Source organism: Anolis sagrei, chromosome X, assembly GCF_037176765.1.
Source record: "Anolis sagrei isolate rAnoSag1 chromosome X, rAnoSag1.mat, whole genome shotgun sequence".
NCBI lineage: Eukaryota > Metazoa > Chordata > Lepidosauria > Squamata > Dactyloidae > Anolis > Anolis sagrei.
This window is the reverse complement of record NC_090034.1, coordinates 52975589-53001195: the sequence shown is the minus strand read 5'-3', so window position 1 is coordinate 53001195 and position 25607 is coordinate 52975589. Positions and strand designations below refer to the sequence as shown.

At 45.0% G+C, this 25607-nt stretch overlaps 1 protein-coding gene across 1 annotated transcript in view; it reads right to left on the bottom strand.

Annotated features, from left to right (window-relative positions):
* Positions 1 to 25607, bottom strand: part of REXO1 (RNA exonuclease 1 homolog) — a 41846-nt gene that overhangs the window by 14097 nt on the left and 2142 nt on the right. The window contains exons 2-8 of the mRNA XM_060785055.2: positions 18677 to 20295; positions 15650 to 15757; positions 10409 to 10670; positions 5888 to 6048; positions 4773 to 4910; positions 3561 to 3684; positions 2392 to 2505 (exon numbers count right to left, since the gene is read on the bottom strand). Of these exons, the coding sequence (XP_060641038.2) occupies positions 2392 to 2505; positions 3561 to 3684; positions 4773 to 4910; positions 5888 to 6048; positions 10409 to 10670; positions 15650 to 15757; positions 18677 to 20295 (2526 nt within the window). The remainder of the gene's footprint in view (positions 1 to 2391; positions 2506 to 3560; positions 3685 to 4772; positions 4911 to 5887; positions 6049 to 10408; positions 10671 to 15649; positions 15758 to 18676; positions 20296 to 25607) is intronic.

Here is a 25607-nt window from a genome sequence, read left to right as displayed (position 1 = left end):
ACCACAGATTCTCCAATCCGATTGGAAGTTACAGCACCCACTCTATAAAACTCCCGTGTATAAGACTACTCCTGCGTATAAGACGACCCCTGACTTTTGAGAAGATTTTCTTGGGTTAAAAAGCAGTCTTATGCACCAGAATATATGATAACTTGTGCACTATGACCAACTGAAAATACTGGAGGAGTTTGAGGAAAACTGACTTTCATTTCTGGAAGTTGTAGTTCACTTACATCCAGAGATACTGTGACAACCACCAATGATGGATCTGGACCATACTTGGCACACAGAACCCCTATGACCAACTGAACCTGCTGGAGGGATTTGAGGAGACTGACCCACCATGATGGAAGCTGTTATTCTGCAGCCAGACACCACAAGGACCCCACCAGCGAGGCATCTAGAGCAAACTTGCTCAACATGACAAACTTTTGCTACTCATGGAGTTTCAGGGGGTTAACCTAGCATGATGTGAGTTGTAGTTCACCCACAACCTTACGCATTTTTGTAAAATAAAAAATGACTTTTTCAAATAACCTGGGCAATGCCAGGTACCCAAGCTAGTTGTATATAATAAGCAATAACACGATTTTTGTTCCTGGGTTATCAATGTCATTTCCTAATTGGGTCTATCATAAAAACTGTATTGATCGGCACAAATTTTGTTCTTGCGGGAGGGACATCCTCCAGCACAGTTCGCTCTAGTTTTTCAATGAATATCTTGTCATAGAGTCTCAACCAATTCAACCTAATTTGTGGCAGCCACAAAAAACACGTTTCTGGAGTAGAACAACTACTTTCAAAGTTAGGACTGCACAATGATATAGGAAACTTTCAGATCTGGAACAGAACATTTAGGAACATTTGTTACATAGTGAAATATTGAAAAAGTCCTTTCTGACAGGATGGGATTTCTCTGTTTGCTCCACCTCTGTGGTGTTACACCAAGTTAGGACCGCACAATGAAACAGGAAATCACACTTTCAAACCAGGAACAGAACATTTTTTTCAAATTTTGTTACGTACTGTACTTGGTGGGTAAATCTAATGTGGCTTGATGGCATGTAACGAGAAAGGCCTTAACAAAGGATTATAGTGCTTTGAAGGAGTTGAAACTAAACCACACCCTGCACAAGGCTGTAGTCCTCACCAAGGACTTGAGACAAGTAGATGAATTAATTGGGAAAAGCTCTTCCTCCATTGGCCTCTCTGTCTGCCTGTCTTCCTTTCTCTCCCCCTATCACCATTTTGGTTAGACCAGCGTTTCTGAACATGGGGGTCAGAACCCCTGGAAGGGTCACCAGGGGGATGTCAGAGGGGTTGCCAAAGATCATCAGAAAACACAATATTTTCTGTTGGTCATAGGATTTCTGTGTGGGAAGTTTGGCCCAACTCTATCATTAATGGGGTTCAGAATGCTCTTTGATTGTAGGTGAACTACAAACCCCAGCAACTACAACTCTCAAATGTCAAGCTCTCTTTTCCCCAAACTCCACCAGCGTTCACATTTGGGCATATTGAGTATTCGTGCCAAGTTTGGTCCAGATCCATCATTGTTTGAGTCCACAGTGCTCTCTGGAAGTAGGTGAACTACAACTCCCAAACTCAAGGTCAATACCCACCAAACCCTTCCAGTATTTTCTGCTGGTCATTGGAGTTTTGTGTGCCAAGTTTGGTTCAATTCCATCATTGGTGGAGTTCAGAATGCTCTTTAATTGTAGGTGAACTATAAATCCCAGCAACTACAACTTCCAAATGACAAAATCACTCCCCCCAACCCCACCAGTATTCAAATTTGGGCATATCGGGTATTTGTGCCAAATTTGCTCCAGTGAATGAAAATATAGTCTGCATATCAGATATTGACATTACAATTCATAAGAGTAGCAAAATTACAGTTATGAAGTAGCAACGAAAATAGTGTTATGGTTGAGGGTCAGCACAACATGAGGAACTGTATTAAAGGGTCAAGCATTAGGAAGGTTGAGAAACACTGGTCTAAGAAAACCAGAAGGGACACACTTCCTCTATCCAGTTCTCTATGTAGATTATCCACCAAGATGACCAATGCCATCTCAGTCCCGTAACCAGGCCTGAAGCCAGACTGGGATGGATCTAGATAATCCATGTCATCCAGAAACTCCTGAAGTTGAGAGGCCACCATGCATTCCAGAACCTGGTCCAAAAAGGGAAGATTTGACACTGCCCTGAAGTTGTTCATATCCGAGTACAAGCTTCTGATTTGTCGTTGTTCCCTTTTTGAAATGCATTCCCCGTTTATGAAAATGAGCCCCGCAACAGAAGGAAGCATGGGACTTTCAGGGCGTCACTTACTTCCTTCCTTTCAGTCCAGTTTGTCCAACGGAGGAAGGGCCTTTGAGAGAGACATACCTGTCAGCTCTTCCACCCGGGCAGACGTCGAGCGGTTGAAGGAAAAGCTCGTCTTGGCCGCCAGCTTCCCTCCCAGCATGGCTTCGTGGGAAACCAACTTCCGGTTGCTACTCTCTGCAGGAGAAAGGCAGGTACAAGGGTCAAGCAGTGGAAAGAGAAGGGGGCCGGAATGCCAGAGAGAGCGAGGTTTAAAGGGGGGAATAACATTCCCTAGGATGCATCCAAACATTGCTTGTAGCTTTGTCCCAATTCAAAGAGGGCCGGGCTTTAGCACAGCGGGTTAAACCGCCAGCTGCAGAAAATCTTGCTGATCAAAAGGTCAGCAGTTCAAGACCAGGTTGGGGTGAGCTCCCAACCATCAGCCTAGCTTCTCACCTAGCAGTTCAAAACAGTAATGTGAGTAAATAAATAGGTACCTCTTAACGAGGAAGTAATAAAAGGTGCCCATACGGACATGCAGGCGATTTGATCAGAACGTCTAAAGACAAAAAAGCTCCTTGGCGTGGAAGGTGGAGAGACAGCACCCCCCGTGGCCGGAGTTGAGCACAGCCTCCAGATGCCAGAAATGGAAAAAGATGGGAAGCCTTTACCTCCGTTTATGTACTGTTTGCCTTTGTTAATTGCATAACAACATTGAATGTTTGCCATATATGTGTACTGTAATCTGCCCCGAGTCCCCTCGGGGAGATAGGATGGAATATAAATAAAATATATTATTATTATTATTATTATTATTATTATTATTATTATTATTATTATCCCAACACACCATTTGGAAAGCTCTGCTCTAGTCCTTCCTTCATTTTGGCAAAGGAGCAATATTGCATTGATTAAATGTTGGTACCACCTGCTGGCCATAAGAAAGATGACATGCTTTATGGCAATCCTTTCCAGAATGGAGAAGAGGAGCCCTTGGCTGGCAAAAGGTTCAGTCACTCAACCAATGACTAACCCACCTCCCGATCAAAGGCTTGGGAGGATTCCAGTCTCTCGCAGCATAAAAAGTAAGTAAGTAAGTAAGTAAGTAAGAAAAGAAGGAAGGAAGGAAGGTAACAGGAAGAGAAAAGGGAGGGACACAGAAGCCCCTTTAAGAGTAACTTGCGTGAGCTTTAGACAGATGCAAGTGGAAGACGAGAAGCGAGAATACATGTTCTGGTGTCGGTACATACTGTGAGTGCCTTGTGAGGGGCCGGGCAGCAGGCTCCGCAACTTCTTCAAGGTGTTCACCGCTACGTTCAGGTAGATGTTGCGGCTGGTGCTTCGGTCGTAGGCCACCTTCTCCTCCAACAGGGCCTGCAAAATGGAGCGCAATTAGGAAAAAGGTTCTGGACCCACATGAGGCTCTAAAGAGACCAAAACACTTCTGGCTCCCATTGTTCTGTCATTTCCTCCCTAAAATTGGTCATGATGGGTATTTATGCCAAGTTTGGTTCATATCCACCTTCGGTGGGGCTCACAGCACTTTCTGGATATGGGTGAGCTACAACTTGCTCGAGAGCTGTACGTGTGAAAAAGATCTTGGAGTCCTTGTGGACAACAAGTTAAACATGAGCCAAAAATGTCATGTGGCGGGAAAAAAAGCCAATGGGATTTTGGCCTGCATCAATAGGAGCATAGTGTCTAGATCAGGGAAGTCATGCTACCCCTCTATTCTGCTTTGGTTAGACCACACCTGGAATATTGTGTCCAATTCTAGGAACCACAATTGAAGAGAGATGTTGACAAGCTGGAATGTGTCCAGAGGAGGGCGACTAAAATGATCAGGGGTCTGGAGAACAAGCCCTGTGAGGAGCGGCTTAAGGAACTGGGCATATTTAGCCTGAAGAAGAGAAGGCTGGGAGGAGATATGATAGCCATGTATAAATATGTGAGAGGAAGCCACAGGGAGGAGGGAACAAGCTTGTTTTCTGCTTCCCTGGAGACTAGGACGTGAAACAATGGCTTCAAACTACAAGAGAGGAGATTCCATCTGAAAATGAGGAAGAACTTCCTGACTGTGAGAGCCGTTCAGCAGTGGAACTCTCTGCCCTGGAGTGTGGTGGAGGCTCCTTCTTTGGAAGCTTTTAAACAGAGGCTGGATGGCCATCTGTCAGGGGTGATTTGAATGCAATATTCCTGCTTCTTGGCAGGGGGTTGGACTGGATGGCCCACGAGGTCTCTTCCAACTCTTTGATTCTATGATTCTAACTCACATCATCCTCTGTCAATTCTCCCCTAAAGTTGATCATGGTGGGGTATGTGTGCCAAGTTTTGGTTCAAAGCCGCCATCAGTGGGGTTCACAGTGCTCTCTGGATGTGGGTGTACTACAACTCCCATCATCCTGAGTCAATTCCTCCTCCCCCCCCAATAAAAACCAAAACACAACCTCTGGAGCACCGACCTTGTCAAACGCTTCCTGCTGGGAGGAACACGACTTCAGGCACTCTTCGATGAAGAGGTTGAGGTACCGCTGCCGGACATTGGTGGGGACTCTGGCACCAAACTCGGTGGGAATGACCGGCCTTTTCAACGCGGCACTCTGCAGATGGGAGAGAGATGGGAACATGCTACATTCAAATGCAGAATGAGAAGGCCTTTTTATGTCTTTTGGATGGCTTGTCATGTGAAAAGAACACTGGGAGAGAAGAGTAGGGGATTTGGAATGACGGTGGCTTCCCTTCTCTCTCTAGTTCACTCTAAGCTCTCTTCACACTTCAGCAGTTTAGACCTGTTAGCAGCATATGATACTGTAAATTGACTCCTCCTGAGAAAAAGGTATGATATCACAAAGGATTACCACCTCACCCGCTTCATAGGAAATATGCTACAAAACAGGAACTTTTTGTTGAGCTCCAGGGCCAGAAAAGCAGATGGCAAAAACAGAAGAATGGCATGCTTGCTCCATCAGAGAAGTGTGCTTGCTCCATCAATGTTTAATATTTACACAGATGATCAGCCACTGCCAGAAGGAACAGAGAGTTTCATCTACGCTGACGATACTTTATTTATATTCTGCCCTGTCTCACCGAGGGGACTCGGGGCAAATTACAGTACACATATATGGACACACAGAAGGCTGGGTGACATGGAAGGCACTGACCAGACTGAGCTGTGGCACCATGAGATGCAAAGCTAACCTTAAGAAATAGGGCCACAAAGTGGAGTCCACGACATGCGAGTATGGAAAAGAGCAAACCACTTACTACAATGCAACCTGAGCCCTGCCACATGCACAATGGAGGAACTTCTCACAGCGACACCATAGGCAGTCCAAGTGGCCAGCTTCTGGTCAAAGGACATTTAGTATAATGACAAGTTTTTAACTTTGTTTGTGTTTTTTCTATACATTATAACTATATTCTCAATTTGCTTCTGACATGATAAATAAATAAATATAGCCCAAAAAGGTGAGCATTAGACTCAAGTAAATAGGGTGTATGTATGTGTGTGTGTGTGTGTGTGTGTATATATATATATATGTATGTATATGTGTGTGTGTTGAATTCAAGGCTGTACCTGCAGGGTGGGGGCATGGGCCATCCTTTTCGGGACGTTGGTGGATGTCGTCTTGGATGCCATGCCGGCCAAGGTGCGAGCTTTCAGGGACCCTGTAGCATCGGGGCCACTGGAATATGTGCTGCTCGCAGGCGGGAGGGTCTTTTTGAGGGTTCCTTGGGCTATAAGGGCACAGAAACGGAGCAGCAAAATGAGAACGGAGCCTCGCTTTTTATGTCGGCAAATGTCTAGAGCTTTCCAAACCTTTCATGTCAGGGATGTGCTTTTTTACACCATGAATCGGTCATTCAGTTTTAGTTGCATCAATCCCTGGTGAGAGTTTCATACAATACACTCATATTACAATACAATACAACTCCAAAGTTTCTTGAATGAAACCATTTATCTAGATCCATTTCAATCTGGTTTCAGACCGGACTATGGAACAGAGACAGCATTGGTCGCCTTGGTGTATGATCTACAAACTGAGCTAGACAGGGAGACTGTGTCCCTGTTGGTTGTTAGGTAATATCATCTAGTTAATTAGTAACACTATTTATTAGAAAAAAGCCAGTCTTTGATTTGGTTTTTTATGAATACGCCCCTTAGAAAATACATAATGATGTGGGTGAACTACAATTCCCCAAATCCTCCCCAAACCAGGCCTGTATACACAGCTGGCCACGCTGGGTCTGTGTGTCAGGTGTGGTCCAGATCAGTCACTGGCTGCATTCAGTGCATTCTGGATAAGGGTGAACTACTAATCTCAAAATCAAGATCCCACAACCCCCTGCAGTATCTTTAGTTGGTCATGGGGCTTCTCTGTGCCAAGTTTGGTCCCAGTCCATTGTCGGTAGGGGTCACTGTTTCTTCGGGTGGAGGTGAACTCAATCACCACCAACACTTCTATTCACAGTTGGGCATGTTGGGTCTGTGTGCCAAGTTTGGTCCAGACCCATCATTGGTGGGGTTCAGAGTGCTCTGGATGCAGGGTGAACTACAACTCCTACATGGGTGGGTCATTCCCTCCCCAACCCTTCCAGTATGTTCTGTTGGTCATCAGGGTTCTGTGTGCCACTTTTTGGTCCAGATCCGTCATTGATGGGGTTCAGAGTGCCCTGAGTGAAGGGTGAACTACAACTCCCACGCAGGTTGGTTGGTTCCCCACACAAACACCTCCAGTATGTTCTGTTGGTCATGGGGGTTTTGTGTCCCAAGTTTGGTCCAGGCCTGTCATTTGTGGGTGTCTCAGTGGGTTGTGGAAGTGGGTGAAGGTACTGCAAATCCCATCGTATGTGTTCCATCCTCCGCCAACCCTCACCAGGACAGAAAGTGTGTCATAGAGAGTCAGTGTGCCAAATTTGGCCCAGGTGCATCATTCGTTTGGGTCACAGTGGTATCTAGAATTGAGTGAAGACTGCAATTCCCATCATCACTGGTCCATCCTCTCCCAAAACTTATCAGGATGTAAAGTACATCATGGAGAGTGTGTGACAAGTTTGGTCCAGGTCTGTCAGTCTGAATGTGGATGAAGGTACTGCAAATCCCATCATCCACGGTCCATCCTCCCCCAAACCACACCAGGATGTATAGTTGGTCATGGGGGGGGGGGGGGGTGTCTGTGTGCCAGGTTTGGTCCATCATTTGTGGGGGCCACAGTGATCTCTGAAAATGAGTGGAGGTACTGCAAGTCCTATAATCTGTGGCAAGTGTGGTCCAAATCCATTGTTGGTTGGGTTCACAGTGTTGTTTAGATGGAAGTGAACTCCAACTCCTATAAATCATGGTGAATTCTTCCCAAACCTCTTGTTCAGTTGCTGATCAATTCCTGATTGCTGTGTGCCATAGGAAAGGGTTAAGGGAAAGGCAGTGGGCGGGGTCATGCAAATTCAGCAGCAATGGAAAGAGTAAGGAACCCTGGGATGTCCATTCTGGAGGAAAAACCGAACCGAGGGGGTTTATTTATTTGCAGCACTTCTACCCCACCCTTCTCAACCCGAAGGCGACTGAAAGGGTGGTTTAGAACAATCAGACAAAATACAAGAAAGGAAAAATGAAACCATTGAGAGAGCACAATGAACAGACAAATAAAACTCACTGAAAACCTGGCAGAATATATATTGTCTTCAGTGCCTCCCTTAAAAAAAAAACATTTTGAATAATAGTAATATTTATTTATCACCGTATCTTCTTGCAGCTCAAGGTGGGGTACAACAGGGTTAAAGCAGCATGGTCAAACAAAACACTATTAAAAGGCATGTAACAATATACACATGCAGGTGAAATGCAGGATAAAAATTTATAACTTACAATTGACTGGATAGGCTTGCCGGAAGAGATAGGTGGTAATAATAATAATACAAGAGATAAAATGGGATAGAAATAATAAAAATAATAATAATAACTGGACAGCTGAGTGTCTCCAAAATCTGAGCACTGCTTTCCCTTTCTGTCCAAGACAGGGAACCAAACAGAAAGCAAAAGCAATGCTCAGCACATAAAAGAGAAGAGTCTTAAAGAGACAGTGTATAGGTATGAATGATTGCTTTAATCCTGTATATTTTCAATGTTTTTGGTTTCAGGGTTTGGGAAATGGAAGTGTGCATTAGATCTGATAATGAATCAGACTTAATCTACAATAGAGTCTTGTTTATCCGACCTTCGTTTATCCGACATTCCGTCTTATCTGACACCCTCCTATTCCTCCAGCATTTCCCCTTCAATTAAAGGAGTGCACACCAGCTCTCTCTCCATTTCCAGTAAGTGAAAAAATCAAGACGAGGAGGGAGAAAAGGGGGAAAAGAGGCAGGACCGGAAGCAGAAGCATCCTCCCTTCTTCCTTCTAAGATTTCCACGCTCCTCTTCCACATCCGGGCACTTCCTGCTGGGCCGCTCTAGCCCCGAGGCGTTGCCTTGCCTTATCCTTTTGAGTCCGTGTTAGTATTCTAGGTGTCTAGAACCTCGCTAGATGGGTAACTGGAGGAGATTCCATATTATCCAACATTTTTGTTTATCCAACATTCTGCAGGCCTGTTTATGTCAGATGAGCGAGACTCTACTGTAGCTATATCCATAATAAATGTGTGTGTGGCTGGAATGTCCACTTACACAGACAGACTCCTGCCTCCACAAACAGCTATAGCTCCCACCACTCACCACTCCCACCAATGGCCCTCCCTCCGATGACATTGCAGGTTAGAGTGAGCGCCATGAACATGTCAAAGAGCTCTGCCAATGTCCTCCAGAAACACCATATTCCCCACCACCCAAGTGAAAACTTAAATTCGGGGACAATTTCATCCTAGATTTGATGTGTTTCCTGCACCACAGGCATCCCAGTGTTTCTGACTCTCTCCATTGACCCCTCCCACTGCCTCTCCCACAACCCTCTCCTATTCATTTCTTTGGCGCACAGAACCCACATGACCAACAAAATATACTGGAGGGATTTATAGGAGTTGTAGTTCACCTACATCCAGAGCGCACTGTGAACACAAACCATGATAGATCTGGACCAAACTTTGAATGCATCCCCGATATGCCCAAATTTGCATATTGCAGGGGTTTTAAAGGGAACTGGCCTGGACCTTTTGGAGTTGTAGTTACTGAGATTTATAGTTCACATGCAATCAATGAGCACTCTGAACTCCACCAAAGATGGAATTGGACCAAACTTGGCACACAGAGCCCCCATGACCAGCAAAAAATACTGGAGGTCTTTGGGGGAAAATTCACTTTGATTTGAGGGAGTTGTAGTTCACCTCCATCCAGAGAGCCCTGTGAACCCAAACACCGATGGATCTGGACCAAACTTGGCACACATACTTCATATGCCAAAATTTGAATACTGGAGGGGTTTGGGGGGAATGGAACCTCCTTTCTGGGAGCTGTAGTTCATCCATAGAGAAACTGTGACCAATGACGGACCTAGACCAAACTTGGCACACAGAACCCCCATGACCAACTCAACCTACAGGAGGGGGTTTGAGGGGACTGACTCACCATCGTGGGAATTCTAGTTTACCCTGCAGCCAGAGAACACACTGAACCCTACCAATCAGGCATGTAGCCGGGGGGAGGGGGGGGCTTCATGGTGGTTCGCGAAAAAGGCCTTACTGGTGCATTATTTAAACTGTTATGTTTATTCATATCATGATCTGATCACCATACCCAATATATCCCATATGCATGGGGGTATTGGGGTAATGATACAAAAGGTTTGCTAGGCTAGACCCTCTTTCACTCAGATTCAGCCCCCCCTGAAATTCACAACCCCCCCTGAAAAAAATTCAGCCCCCCCCCCCCCCCCCCCGAACGAAATCCTGGCTACAGGCCTGCTACCAATGATGCATCTAGTGCAAATATGACAAACTTTAAGTACTGATGGGAGTTTCTCAGGGTTAACCTGGCATGATGTGAGTTGTAGTTCACCCACAACCTTATGCATTTTGTACAATTAAAAACTGACATTAAAAATTACCTAGGCAACGCTGCGTACTCAAGCTAGGATGATAATAATAATTATACTAATTGCTGTCTTACCACCCTTTGTGGCCAAAGGAGCTGCCCGCTGAGGCACATGGGCAATGCGCTTCTTTTCCCCTGTGCGCATCCCAAGGGAAGAATTTCTCAAGGGAGCCGTGGGCAACGGCTGGGGCCTGCTTTGTTGCTGCTGCTTCTGCTGCTGCTGCTGCTGGGCTAGTCGCAAGGCCTGCTTCTGGGCCTCTTGGATCCGCTGATAGCACATCTCCTGAGCCGTCGGGGGCCGGAACGGACGCACCACTGTCTTGCGCGGGGCTTCGGCCTGCGAGGTTCACAATTTTGCAGCTTAATAAACTTTTTACATGTTGTTATGACAGAACCAATTAGGTCAAGTTAAAGGCTATGATTTCTAACAAGGTCATGCCTTTACAAAGATCATGTCTCCAAAATATTATAAAAAAAAGAAAGGAAAAAAGGAAGAAAGCATTTCGGGGCCATTCATAGGTAAACGCTTTCTCTTTGTGACTCTAAAACAGAGCTGTCCAAACTATGGTCCGTGGTCCATATGTGCCCTTCAAAGGCCATTGACCTGGCCCTAAACCTTAGACTGAAGGTCGCCTTGAGTCTGAAATGCCTGGAAGGTACACAACAAAACAACAATAATCCTAGTTTAACTTGACTCTCTTATATTTTGCAGTGGCTCCGGTCCTTCCTTGAGAATTATTCCCAGAAGGTGTTGCTGGGGGACACCTGCTCGACCTCACAACCATTGACTTGTGGGGTCCCGCAGGGATCAGTATTATCCCCTATGTTGTTTAACATTTAAATGAAGCTGCTGGGAGAGATTATCCAAAGTTTTGGAGTGAGATGTCATTTGTATGCAGATGATGTTCAGCTCTATCACTCCTTCCCACCTGTTATTAAGGAGGCTGTTCAGGTCCTGAACCAGTGCTTGGCAGCTGTGACTGTCTGGATGAGGGCGAACAAAATGAAATTGAATCCAGACAAGACAGAGGTCCTCCTGGTCAGTTGCAAGGCCGAACGGGGCATAGGTTTACAGCCTGTGCTGGATGGGGTCACACTCCCCTTGAAGACACAGATTCGCAGCTTAGAAGTGATCCTAGACTCATAATTGAGCCCGGAACCCCACGTCCTGGCGGTGGCTAGGGGAGCTTTTGCACAATACCGCCCTGAGTCGCCTTCGGGCTGAAATGGGCGGGACAGAAATAATGTAAATAAAATAAATTGTGTGACAGTTGCACCCATATCTTGGAAAGTCAGACTTGGCCACAGTGGTTCATGCTCTCCTTACATCCCAAACCGATTACTTCAATGCACTCTACGTGGGGTTGCCTTTGAAGACTGGAAGCTCCAACTAGTCCAATAGATGGCAGCCAGGTTGCTCACCAGAGCAGCATACAGAGATCATACACCTCCTTTGTTACGCCAGCTCCACTGGCTGCCAGTCTGCTACTCAGCACAATTCAAAGTGCTGGCTTTAGCCTATAAAGCCCTGAACAGTTCTGGCTCAGCTTACCTGTCTGAATGTATCTCCTGCTATGAAATATCGCGAAGTCTAAGATTGACGGGAGAGACTCTGCTCTCGGTCCCACCATCCTTGCAAGTGCAACAGGTGGAGATGAGAGACAGGGCCTTCTCAGTGGTGGCCCCTTGCCTGTGGAACTCTCCACCCAGTGACATTAGATTGGCCTCCTCCCTCTTGTCCTCCAGAATGAAACTCAAAACCTGGCTATGGGACCAAGTGCTTGAACAGCAGAGGCAGCAATTTAGAATAAGACCCAATTTATGTGAATGACAATGGACTGACCTGGACTATGATTTCAAACCTGCGTGATTTAAACAATGTTTTAGTAATTTTAAAGCATTAACAAATTGTTTTAATTGCTTTTATCATTTATTACTATTGTTGACATTAAATTAACGCCTGTTGTGAAGCCGCCCTGAGTCCCCCTCCGGGGGTGAGAAGGACAGGATACAAATATGTGAAATAAAGAAATAAATAATCAGCCAAAATCAGGCCCTGCTTCCCATTGAAATACTAGCAAGTTTATGTTGGTTAAAATTGCTTTTCCTTTGGAATATTGTATCGTTCTTTCGTGGGGTTTTTTGCACCTCAAACAAGATATGCGCAATCATAGAATACAAACAAAGTGTTCTCGAAGGCTTTCATCACTGGGTTGTTGTAGGTTTTTTCGGGCTATATGGCCATGTTCTAGAGGCATTTCTCCTGACGTTTCGCCTGCATCTATGGCAAGCATCCTCAGAGGTAGTGAGGGCTGTTGGAACTAGGAAAAAGAGTTTATATATCAATGGAATGACCAGGGTGGGACAAAGGACTCTTGTCTGCTGGAACTAGGTGTGAATGTTTCAACTGACCACCTTGATTAGCATTTGATTGCCTGGCAGTGCCTGGAGCAATCTTTTGTTGAGAGGTGATTAGACGTCCTTGTTTGTTTTCTCTCTGTTGTTGTGCTGTTCTAATTTTAGAGTTTTTTAATACTGGTAGCCAGATTTTGTTCATTTTCATGGTTTCCTCCTTTCTGTTGAAATTGTCCTCATGCTTGTGGATTTCAATGGCTTCTCTGTGTAGTCTGACATGGTGGTTGTTGAAGTGATCCACCATTTCTGTGTTCTCGAATAATATGCTGTGTCCAGGTTGGTTCATCAGGTGCTCTGCTATGGCTGACTTCTCTGGTTGAAGTTTTTCCTAGTTCCAACAGACCTCACTTCCTCTGAGGATGCTTGCCAAAGATGCAGGCGAAACGTCAGGAGAAATGCCTCTGGCCCGAAAAAAACCTACAACAACCCAAATAAAGTGTTGTTGTTGTTGTTGTTGTTAAGGTTTTCCAGGCGTCCGAGTCATATCTCCACAACTGCAGTCCACAAAGCATAAGGCTTTGTAGACTGTGGATGGCCATCTGCTTTGAACGCAAATTTTCCTGCTTCTTGGCAGGGGGTTGGACTGGATGGCCCACGAGGTCTCTTCCAACTCTGTGATTCTATGATTCTAAGGCTACAAAAAAAACCTTGCAAATATTTGAGTTGCGGGTCTTTTCCAAACCACTTTGCCTTTACCTCGGTAATGGGCTGGCGGATGGAGGAAAGGCGGCCAGGCGGAAGGCACAATGTGCTGACCACAGGCCCTTGACTGTTCAAACAGGGATGAGCAAATATTTCTGCAGGCATTGGGCAGAAATGAGGAGTCCATATGGCCTCCTGGCAGGCCTTTCCTTCAGGGACAGTATTTCAATGGGAATTGTGAGCCTGCTTTTGGCTGATGAGAGAGTCAAGTGAATTTGGATTGTTGTTGTTGTGTGCCTTCAAGATGTTTCAGACTCAGGGATGACCCTAAGGTTAAAGTTTAAGGCATGGCCAGGTCAAGGGTCTTGGAAAGATGCGTCTGGACCGCAGGCCGTAGTTTGGGGAGCCCTGTTTTAATGGCTCAAAGCATTTATGCAACTACTATTGCGGGGTCTTATTGGCAAGATATGTTCAGAAGTGGTTGGTTAGTCTTCGGTATCTGAAGCTGAGAGAGTCATTTCCCTATACAAGTTATGAACAAGTTTGGCTCTGGAGGTTTGTTCTGAATTTAAACTTGTGTGGATGTTGGAACAGGGACGTTTTGGAAGTGTAAGTCCAGCAAAACCTATACACATAATAAAAGTGAAAATATGTGTGTGCGCGCGCGCGTGCGTGTGTGTAACTGGGTGTCTACTTACACAGACAGACTCCTGCCTCCACAAACAGGCTATAGCTCCCACTACTCAGGAGACACCAAAGGTCCTCCCTCCAATAACACTGCAGGTTATAGGAAGTGCCATGAACATGCCCAAGAGCCCTGCCCAGAGTCCTCCATCCTGCCCACCACCCAAGTGAAGCCTTTCATATGGGGACAATTCCATCCTAGATTTAATATGTTTCCTCCACCACAGACATCCCAGTGTTTCTTACTCTCTCCATTGGTGTGGAATTTGCATGACCCCGCCCACTCCCTCTCCCTTACCCCTTTCCTATTCTTTTCCATGGCACACAACAAACAGAGGAATTGTTCAGCAACTGAACATACCAGAGAGGTTTGGGAAGAATTCACCATGATTTATAGGAGTTGTAGGTACTGGGATGTATAGTTCACCTGCAATCTAAGAGCACTCTGAATTCCCCCAATGATGGACCTAGAACTAACTTGGCACACAGAACCCCCATGACCAACAAAAACCTAATGGAGGTATTTGGAGGGCTTTATAGGAGTTGTAGTTCACCTACATCCAGGGCACACTATGAACACAAACAATGATGGATCTGGACCAAACTTGGCATGCATACCCAATATGCCCAAATTTGGAAAGTGGTGGATTTTGAGGGGAACTGGCCTGGACCTTTTGGAGTTGTAGGTACTGGGATTTATAGTTCACCTGCAATCAATGAGCACTATGAACTCCACCAAAGATGGAATTGGACCAAACTTGGAACACAGAGCCCCCATGACCAGCAAAATACTGGAGGTATTTGGGGAATATTCACTTTGATTTGGTTGAGTTGTAGTTCACCTACATCCAGAGAGCACTATTAACCCATGGATCCTGACCAAACTTGGCACACACATCTGACATGCCGAAATTTGATTACTGGAGGGGTTGATTACTTTCCTTTCTGGGAGTTGTAGTTCACCCACAACCAGAGAAACTGTGAGCTGTACTGATGATGGACCTGGACCAAATTTGGCTCAAAGAACCCTCATGACTAACTCAACCTATTGGAAGGGTTTGAGGGGACTGACTCACCATAGTGGGAGTTATAGTTTATCATACAGCCAGAGAGCACACTGAACTCCACCAGTGATGCATCTATAGCATACTTGCCCAACAGTACAAACTTTAAGTACTGATGGAGTTTCTCAGGGTTAACCTGCCATGATGTGAGTTGTAGTTTACCCACAACCTTATGCATTTTGTACAATTAAGAAATTGACTTTTTAAAATAACCCGGCAATGTTGGGTACCCAAGCTAATAATAAATAAACAGAAACCTAAAATATTATGCAGGCTAAGGCTGCAAATCCCAGCACCTGCGCTTAATTTGGTAAGGAATTTGAAAGACTTTTAATAGTGCACCGTTCTGGAAATATGGAAATCTATATGCAATCAGTTCCTTCACATTTCCAGGTTGGACTCACAGGTTTGATTAAAATGTTCTTTCTAGGAATCCCAGGATTCTTTGGTTTGAATCTATGGCCCATTTCCACCAGAAACAGGCGGAGAAACAGCTCTGAAATCCACTCACCTGGTTCCCTTGATTTGAGACATGAGAGATCCTTCGTTTCTGGCCGGGAAAGAGGGTGGTTAACCGGTCTTCAGTCGCCTTTTCCTCGCCCCCTTCCTCTTTCGATGGCTGAAAGAAGAAGAAGATGACATCTGCAAGGTGGCTTTCAAAAAACCCCAAAAGGATGCTTTCTTTAGAGCCATATTTCCCAATAAACCACAAAAAGGGCAAAATGCTGACTCCTACCGCAGCCTTTGCTGATCTACATTTTGGGCCCCAACCTGTGAGCTGCGTATGAAGTCCTTGAAGGCCACTTCTGCATTCAATGCACCACTACCAATTTACTTTGTCAGATCTAGCCAATTTCCATTGTTTGAATACTTCAGGATTTGGTGCTAAAATAAAGCACATGTCCCATCATTTTAGAAAGCTCCTCTAAAAATAAAAATGAAACCAGAGCTAAACCTGCAGGCATTTCTAAGTTTGATGGTTCAAGTGGTGTTATTTCATTATTAGTAGTAGTGGTATGTTTAGTACTACTAATTGTTGTTTTTGTTGTTGTTGTTGTTAACATATCTGGATCCAGATATGAAGCCCACTGGTCTACCAAAGTTGCCTCTTTGCCAACACCAGACAATTATTTATTGTAGGATTATTAATTATAAATTAATATTATGTATCAGTAGTATTTTACTATTATTATTAATTTCACATTCCTGGGTCCTACAGAAGCCCACCAATCTGCCAAAGCGGTCCTTTTGCCAACTTGAGACTATTGTTTATTAGTACTATTATTATTGTCCTATTGGTATTATTATTATTATTATTATTATTATTAACTTTATTTGTACCCCGCTAGCATCTCCCGAAGGACTCGATGTGGCTTACAAAGGCCAAGGCCTCAATAAAACAACAGCGTAACAAATACACAACGTAAAGCAAATCAAAACATTAAAGCAATAACAAACAGCAAAAAAACAATACACCATAACACAGTAAAACTAGGGCCGGGCCAAATGTGATGGGTACAGATTAAAAAGTGCTGGGTGTGACAGGTGGTGTTTTTATGCTCGTTAGATATTGTTGAGTTTTGGTTTATTTATGTAAGGCATTTAATTTTGCCATTATTTTTGTGTAAACAGCTTTGAGTCCCCCATGGGTGAGAAAAGCAGTATATAAATACTGTAAATAAATAAATTTTGATAAGTAGTAGTAGTATTTTTAGTATATTATCATTTCACATTTCTAGGTCCAGAGTGACTCCTATAGCCTACTAGTCTGACAACACTGCCCCTTTATAAAGTCCAGACTATTATTTATTAGTAATCATAGAATCATAGAGTTGGAAGAGACCTCGTGGACCATCCAGTCCAACTCCCTGCCAAGAAGTAGGAAAACTGAATTCAAAGCACCCCGACATATGGCCATCCAGCCTCTGTTTAAAAGCCTCCAAAGAAGGAGCCTCCACCACACTCCGGGGCAGAGAGTTCCACTGCTGAACAGCTCTCACAGTTACAAAGTTCTTCCTAATGTTCAGGTGGAATCTCCTTTCCTGTTGTTTGAAGCCATTGCTCCACATCCAGGTCTCCAGGGCAACAGAAAACAAACCTGCTCCCTCCTTCCTATGACTTCCCCTCACATATTTATAGCTGGCCCTCATCATGTCTCCTCTCAGCCTTCTCTTCTGCAGGCTAAGCATGCCCAGCTCCTCATAGGGCTTGTCCTCAAGACCCTTGATTTTTTTAGTCGGTCTCCTCTGGACACAGTCCAGCTTAGAGTCAACATCTCCCTTAGATTGTGGTGGCCAGAACTGGACACAGTGTGATTCCAGGTGTGATCCGATCAAGGCAGAATAGAAAGGTAGCATGACTTCCATGGATCTAAACACTATAATCCTATTGATACAGGCCAAAATTCCATTGGCTTTTTTAGCTGCCACATCATACTGTTGGCTCATGTTCACCTTCCTCCCCACGAGGACTCCAAGATCTTTTTCACATGTACTGCTGTCAAGCCAGACGTCGTCCCCCATTCTGTATCTCTGCATTTCCTTTTTTTCTGCCTAAGTGTTAGTTTTGGCCAATCATCTCTCTAATCTGTGAATATCGTTTTGAATCCTGCTCCTGTCCTCTGGAGTATTGGCTCTCCCTCCCAATTTGGTGTCATCTGCAAACTTGATGATCATGCCTTCTCACCATTCATCTAAGTCATTAATCAAAATCCAGAACAGAACTGGGCCCAGAACGGAACCCTGCTTCTGGCACTCCACTTTTCACTTTTTTCCAGGATGAAGAGGTAGCATTGGGGAGAATCAACCTTTGAGTTTGTTCCCTTAACCAATTACAGATCCACCTAACCATAGTTTTGTCTAGCCCACATTGGGCTAGTTTCCTTGCCAGAAGGTCATGAGGGACCTTGCCGAAGGAAGGTCTTCCTGAAATCCAGATATGCTCCATCCACAGCATTCCCCGCATCTATCCAGCTTGTAACTCTATCATAGTTCCAACATTTTTAGTACTCATTATTGTCATTGTTATTATTATTTCACTCTTTCTGGGTCCAGCCTGACTCATACAGGAGCCCACCAATCTGCCAGCATTGCCCCTATTCCAAGTCCAGACTATTATTTATTAGTACTATTATTTTTTTAGTAGTAGTAGTAGTAAATTTTATAGATTAGCCCTTAGGCCATACCACAATACCAAACCAAACAAAAAGGCTTGATAAAACTTGATTACACTCTATATAGTAAGGTAAGTATTAGTACTATTATTAATTATCTTTATTAGTAGTTGTAGTAGCAGCACTTTTAGTATTTATTATTATTATTATTATTATTATTATTATTATTTCACATTTCTGGGCCCAAAGCCCACCAGTCTGCTAATGTTGTCCCTTTGCCACCTCCCAAGGTTTGAAGGAGGTGAAGGCCACCTAAGCCCTCTCAAAAGTGACTCAAGTGCTTTGAATGAACTGGCAAAGGTGGGATGGGGTTATACAGCTAGGAACCCCACTCCCACAGGTCATGACCTCCCCCTCCCCTTTCACCTGTTTTCCGAGCCGGCCTTTGTCCTCCGTCTTGACGTCGGTGGACTCATTAAAAATCCGAAGGCACTCCTCCATCGGGTCGGACTCGAAATCCAGGTCCCTCTCGAGGATGGAATAATCAGCCTCATCGGAAGAAGAGGAGGAGGAAGGCTGCTTGGATAACTTGGGACGCTTGGCACCCATCACCCCGTTATCCTGAGGTAATGGCGAGCGGCCATCACCATCTGAGTCCGAACTTGCACCCGGGAACACAATGGGGAGGGATCCCTCATCCTCACTCTCGTCTCCAAAGAGGTCGGCATGGCTTAAGGTCCGTCGTTTGCCCTTGCACTTGGCCTCTGAGTTCCCCTGCTTGGGCTTTTCAGAAGAGGGTCTCTTCCCCTTCCCCTCTTTCAGCTCTGTCTTCCTTTTAGGATCAGTGACTCGGAGCTTGCTGTCCTTTTTACCGCTGTCTGCTTTTTCCACACTCGTCTTCTTGTTACCTTCCTTAACCCTCACCACTCCTGGAGATTTCAGCTTGCCATGCTCCTTGTTCGGCGTGTCGGCCTGGTGCCTGTCGGGTTTCTCCTTCACCCTCTCACCATTTCGGAGCTTCGCTTTCTCCTTGGGGGTAGCTTTTACACCACCTGTTTTTCCCTCTCCCTTGTGGCCCTCAGCCGTTTTCTTCCTCAGTTTCTCCTTCGGCACGCCTTTGTTCTTCCCTTCTGCTTTTCTGTCCTCTCTGAAAGGCGCTTTGGACATCTTTGGACCCTTCTCTGGTGACTCGCCAATGAGGGCTCCCTGAGGGCTTTGAAGGCCTCTTGTGTCAGACTGAACAGTTGTCTCTTTCAACCCTCGAGAACCGGGATCCGTTTGTTGAGCTCCTTCGGCTCCAAACCCACTTGCCGGCTTGATTTCCACACCGCAGTTAGATTTTGAACTAGAGCCATTTGCTACTTCCCGTTCTTCCTCCGAGTCAGAGAACCGGGCCAATGGTTCAGAGTCACTAGATGCGTCGCAGACCTTCTTGAACGAAGGAGAGTATGCCTCACTGTGGTTGGCCCCTCTTTTACGCTTGACCCCCTTCTGCTGCTTGGCTTTGCTCAAGAGCCTGGCGGAGTAATTGGAAAGTGGGTCGTACTCCAAATCCGTTGAGGGCTTGGATTTGTCGACAACATACTTGCTGTTCCCGGCAGAGGAACTGTACTTCTTGGGATGGCTGACCACGGTGGGCACATACTCCAAGGAGCTCCCCTTAGACTTGGAAGAACCAGAAGAATCCAAAGTGTACTTGCTAGAAGTGCCAGCGGCAGACCCAGAGAGAGGGGTAGGGTTGTAGTCGGCGCTACAACAGGCATCGTAGCTTCCTGGGTTGTATTCCAGAGAAGGGAATGGGTCTGAAGCAACCTCCAAGTTGAGCGAAGGGCCCTCGGAGGAGCAGTACTCTTTGGCTGTCTCCAGCAGCTCCTCGTACTTCTTCTTATCGCGCTCGTACTCGTCCTTGGCCGCTTCAATCGCTTTGTTGACCAGCTCCAGCTCCAGAATGCCAGCCGCCGGTTCAGGGATCTCCTCCAAGGCACCATTGCTGCTCTGGGCCACAGGTTTCGGAAGCTCTGGGTTGTAGGGGTCATAGCCGCACCCTGCGGAAAGAAGAAATAAAAAGAAATTGTTGAAGTTGGGATGAGAGAGCACTCTGGCCCCTGTCAACAATGTTCACTTAGGATTGAGGAGAATGCTGAAGCAACCAATGATGGATCTGGACCAAACATGGTGCACATATCCAACAGAACCGAGTATAGGCCGGATTTAGCACAGCAGGTTAATCAGCAGCTGCAGTAAATCTTGCCAACCAAAAGGTTGACAGTTTGAAGCCAGGTCAGGGTGAACTCCTGACCTTCAGCCCACCTCCCCACCAACTTAGCGTATTGAAAACAGCAATGAGTAGACGAATAGGAACTGCGTTAAGTGGGGAGGTATTTGATGCACGGCAAGCTTTTTGGCAAAAAGATGGAACAACAGCACCCCTTGTGGCCAGAACTGAGCACAGCCTCCAAAGATGCCGAATGATGAGAAGAAACCTATACAGTAGAGTTTCGCTTATCCAACCTTCGCTCAGCCAATGTTCTGTATTATCCAACGGAGTCTGCCTCCCGCCCAGATCCACAGCTGTTTCAATACATTGCAATATTTTGGTGCTAAATTCGGAAATACAGTAATCACTACTTAATGTTGCCATGTAGTGAACTGTTTTTTTCTGTTGATTTGTTGTAAAATATTATGTTTTGGTGCTTAATTTGTAAAATCATAACATAATTTGACGTTTAATAGGCTTTTCCTTAATCCCTCATTATCCAATATTTTCGCTTATCCAATATTCTGCCGGCCAGTTTATGTTGGGATAAGTGAGACTCTACTGTATATACCTCTATCTGTTGTCCGTCTTGTCATTGTATAATCGGCATTGAATGTTTGCAGTATATGTGTTCTGTGATCCACCCTGAGTCCCCTTTGGGATGAGAAGGTCAGAATATATGTATTGTAAATTAAAAAAAAAAAACAGGACCGACTTTAAATACAGGCAGCATTTCGGGGGAACTGACCCAGGATGTTGGGAGTTGTAGCCCATCACATCAAGAGAGCACTGAGAACCCCACCGGCACACCTACCCAACATGGCCAACTTTAATTAATTAATTAATTGCCAATAATAATAATAATATACTTTATTTATTTTCCGCTCTATCTCTCCAAGCGGACTCAGGGCGGATTACAGAACACATACATAGCACACATTAATTGCTATTATACTGTACAATTGACAAGGACAGACAATACATAAACAGATGTATAGGCTTTCCCATCTTTTTCCATCTCCGGCATCTAGAGGCTGTGGTGGACTCCAGCCACAGGGAAGTGCTGTCGCGCCATCTTCCATGCTGAGAAGCTCTGTTGTCTGTAGACGTCCTCCCGATCAAATCGCCAACATGTCCTTGGGCGCCTTTTATTACCTCCCTGCTTAAAGCGGTACCTATTAATCTACTCACAGTACTATTTTCGATCTGCTAGGTGAGCAGAAGCTGGGCTGATAGCTAGGAGCTCGCCCCAACCTTTAGATTGACAAAATCTACTGTCAAAATGAACTGTCAACCTTTAGATTGACAAAATTTTCTGCAGCTAGCGATTAACTTGCTGTGCTAAAGCCCAGCTTTAAATACTGGCAAGGTTTCTGGGGAGAATTGAAGGAGGATAATGGGGGATGTTGTTCACCCCACATCCAGACAGCAATGTGACTCCCATCAACTATGTGTCTGGACCAAACGTGGCACACATACTTCAAGCCCATTAAGCCAAATCAAACTGAAATTTCACTCTATGGCTTTTGGGATGCCCTGCATTGACAATCTGTTCTTATTTTCCTTTTATCAGTTTCTTTGGTCTGCTGCCTTCCCGCCTTCCCTCTGAACAATAGAGATAAGACCACCACATCTTTGACAACCAGCTCATTTGCGTCAGTTGCCTTTAATAGTAATGTTACCAACAAATCAACCCCAAAGCAGCTATATGAACTCTTGAAAGTTTCAGTCATTCAACATCTGTTTTTGAAACAAAACAGGGAACACCTGCAGCCCAAAGCTGAACCTATAATGGGCTATAATTAGCAAGAAAAACCATTTGTTTGGGCTCAAATGTTCATCAAACCAGGAAAGGGTTATTTCAGTAACCTATTTAGAAAAGCTAGAGACTTGGTGCTAATAAGAGAAGCAGAGAAAGGCATCAGCAACCTTATTCAGGGAGATATTTCAATTATGACATCTTCCAGCTCGTATATAGGAATATAGGGATCCGCACACCTTAAACGCTGCTGATACACTTTAGATTCCCAGATTGTAGTGCAGATGCAGAAAAAATATAGATTCCATAGATATTCCTATCCATCCATCAAAACATCTCTCCATCCATCCATTCATTCACCTAAGTCAGTGGTTCTCAACCTGGGGTCCCCAGATGTTTTTGGACTTCAACTCCCAGAAATCCTAACAGCTGGCAAACTGGCTGGGATTCCTGGGAATTGTAGGCCAAAACACCTGGGGACCCACAGGTTGAGAACCACTGACCTAAGTATCTATCCATCCATCCATCCATTCACATAGCCATCTTGGCCCACCAATGTTTAACATTTACACAAATGATCAGCCGCTGCAAGAAGTGGCAGAGAGTTTCATCTATGCTAACAATCATGCCATCACCACTCAAGCAAGCAGTTTTGAAATGGTTGAACAGAAGTTCCCAGAAGCTTTAGGTGCTCCTATTACAGAGGGAACAAGTTAATTCCTAATCCATCTAAAACATAAACATGTGCTTTTCCCCTTAAGAACAGACAAGTATCCCAAGCTCTGAGGATAAACTGGGAAGGAACCCCACTGGAGCATTGCAGCACACCCAAATACCTGGGAGTTATTCTGAACCATGCTCTGACTTTGCTTGAATATTAAGCAAAAAGTGGGTGCTGGAAATAACTGTACGAAAGCTGACTGGCACAACCTGGGGATCACAACCAGATACAGTGAAGACATCTGCCCTTGCGCTTTGCTACTCTGCTGCTGAATGCTTATGCCCAGTGTAGAATACATATCACCACATTAAAACAGTGGATGTGGCTCTTAATGAAACATGTTGCATTCTCACAAGATGTCTATGCCCCACACCACTAGAGAATGTATACTATTTAGCCAGCATTGCACCACCTGATATCCATCAGGAAGTAGCAGAAAGTACTGAAAAGACCAAGGCAGTGGCATTTCTGGCCCATCCTCTGTTTGGATATTAGCCAGTAAGCCAATGCCTGAATTCAATAGCTTCCTAAGATCTACAGACATACTCACAGGAACACTTCAGCAAGCGAGAGTCCAAAAGTGGCAGGTTAACACCCAGAACCTCAGTCAGTGTCTGAGGCCAGATGAGAAACTCCCTCCTGGGCACACAGAAGAGTGGGCGACTTGAAAGGTGCTGAACAGACTGTGCTCTGGCACCATGAGATGCAAAGCCAACCGTAAGAAATGGGGCTACAAAGTAGATTCCCCAACATGCAAGTGTAGAGAAGAGTAAACCATAGATGACTTACTACAATGCAGTCTGAGCCCTGTCACATGCACAATGAACTTTTTAAACTAGAGGCATTCCAAGTGGCCAGCTTCTGGTCAAAGGATATTTAGCATAATAATTCACTTCTGACATAATAAACAAATCCCATCTAATTATCTTCAGTCATTACCTATCTATCCATCCATATCTATTTCCAATCTCTATCTCTGTATTCCTATCTATCTATCATCTACTTATGTCTAATATTCCATCTCCATCCATAAATCCATATCCCTCTCTATTCCTACCTATCATATCTCTTTATCCTTTCTCTCTGCTTTCTTTCTATCTAACCCCAACCATCTATTCTATTCTATCTGATACCTTTTTTTACCTGAGCTTTCATGCATTAGCAGGCAACGGAGGTACTTGTTCATGCTTTTACAGAAGTCTCACAATCCACTTTCGCAAAGTATCTCCTTTCCAGCTTCCAAAAGATGTCATAATAACGCCTCTTTCTGGGCGGCAAAGATAACTCAGGGCTAGAAAGAAACTCCCACCTTTGCATGCAAAGGGCTCTTAAAGAGACATTTCCTTTCTTTAAGCAAAGGACCCACTTATTTCCCTCCTGGCATGTTGTACACTCTGCACATACTTGGATGCGACATCTGCCCTCAAAGCAAGAAAGTGAAGGCAACCATCTTCTACCAGCAAAACTAAAGGCAGAAGAGTAAATCTGTGCATGTGCAGATTGCTTTTGTTGCTACTGAAGCAAAGGAAGGAGGGGGGCTCCCCAAATACCCGCCTACTTAGCAATTCCTAAATCAGAATAATTTCTGAGCATATGCAGAGTGCCTTGAAGCGCCGCAAGCCTCTCCCTGATGCTCTACTGTACCACTTTCATCTCCAAAACACCTCTGAGCATGTGCAGATTGCCTTTCACTAAAACAAGGCCTATATTCCATCACCTCCACCCTGGAAGCGCTTCTGAGCATGTGTAACGTGCACTGGATCATCAGGGCCATCTCTTTGACACTCTTCTGTCCTACTTCCACCTCCAAATGTCATCTGAGCATGAGCAGAATGCTTTTTGCCGAAGAAAGGCTACATCTTCCATCTTCTCCTTCCCCAGTTCACTCTGGAAGCGCTTTTGAGTACATACAGGGTGTCTTTCACTGAAAACAAGACCCGTCTTCTATGTTCTCCACCCTGGAAGCGCTTCCCATCACAGAGTACCTTGCATCGTCAGAGGCCTCTCCTGCATTCTCTACTATCCCACTTCCATCTCCGAAGCGTCTCTGAGCATGAGCAGAGTGCCTTTCACTGAAAGTGAGGAATATCTTCAATCTCCTCCGCCCTGGAAATGCTCCTGAACATGTGCAGAGTGCACTGGTTCATCAAAAGCATCTCCTTGACATTCGCATGTGGAGAGGCCCTGCTCGCACTCCCACATCCTTTGCAGGCGCGATTGGTGGGGACAAAAGAGAGGGCCTTCTCGGTGGTGGCCCCCCAACTCTGGAACTCACTTCCCAAGGACATCAGGCATGTCCCAACTCTGGCAGTCTTTAGGAGGAGCTTGAACGTGGTTGCTCCAGTGTGCCTTCCCAGAATAAGGAAAACTCTCAGCAATTTGCCCTCAAAATGCACTTTACTACCGGGTTAGGATTGACTGCGTTCCCTCATCTCTCTTTGAAAACCCTATACAAGTTATATCATACCCTTCTCATGCCCAGCATTTTGTTTTTTTTAATTTGAAACAATTACATTTGGCCCGGCCATAGGTTTTTAACCCTTGTGTGTTACTGTTTTTTGGTTATTGTTTATATGTGATTTATATTAGTTCTACTGTATGTACTGTTTTGTTTATTGCT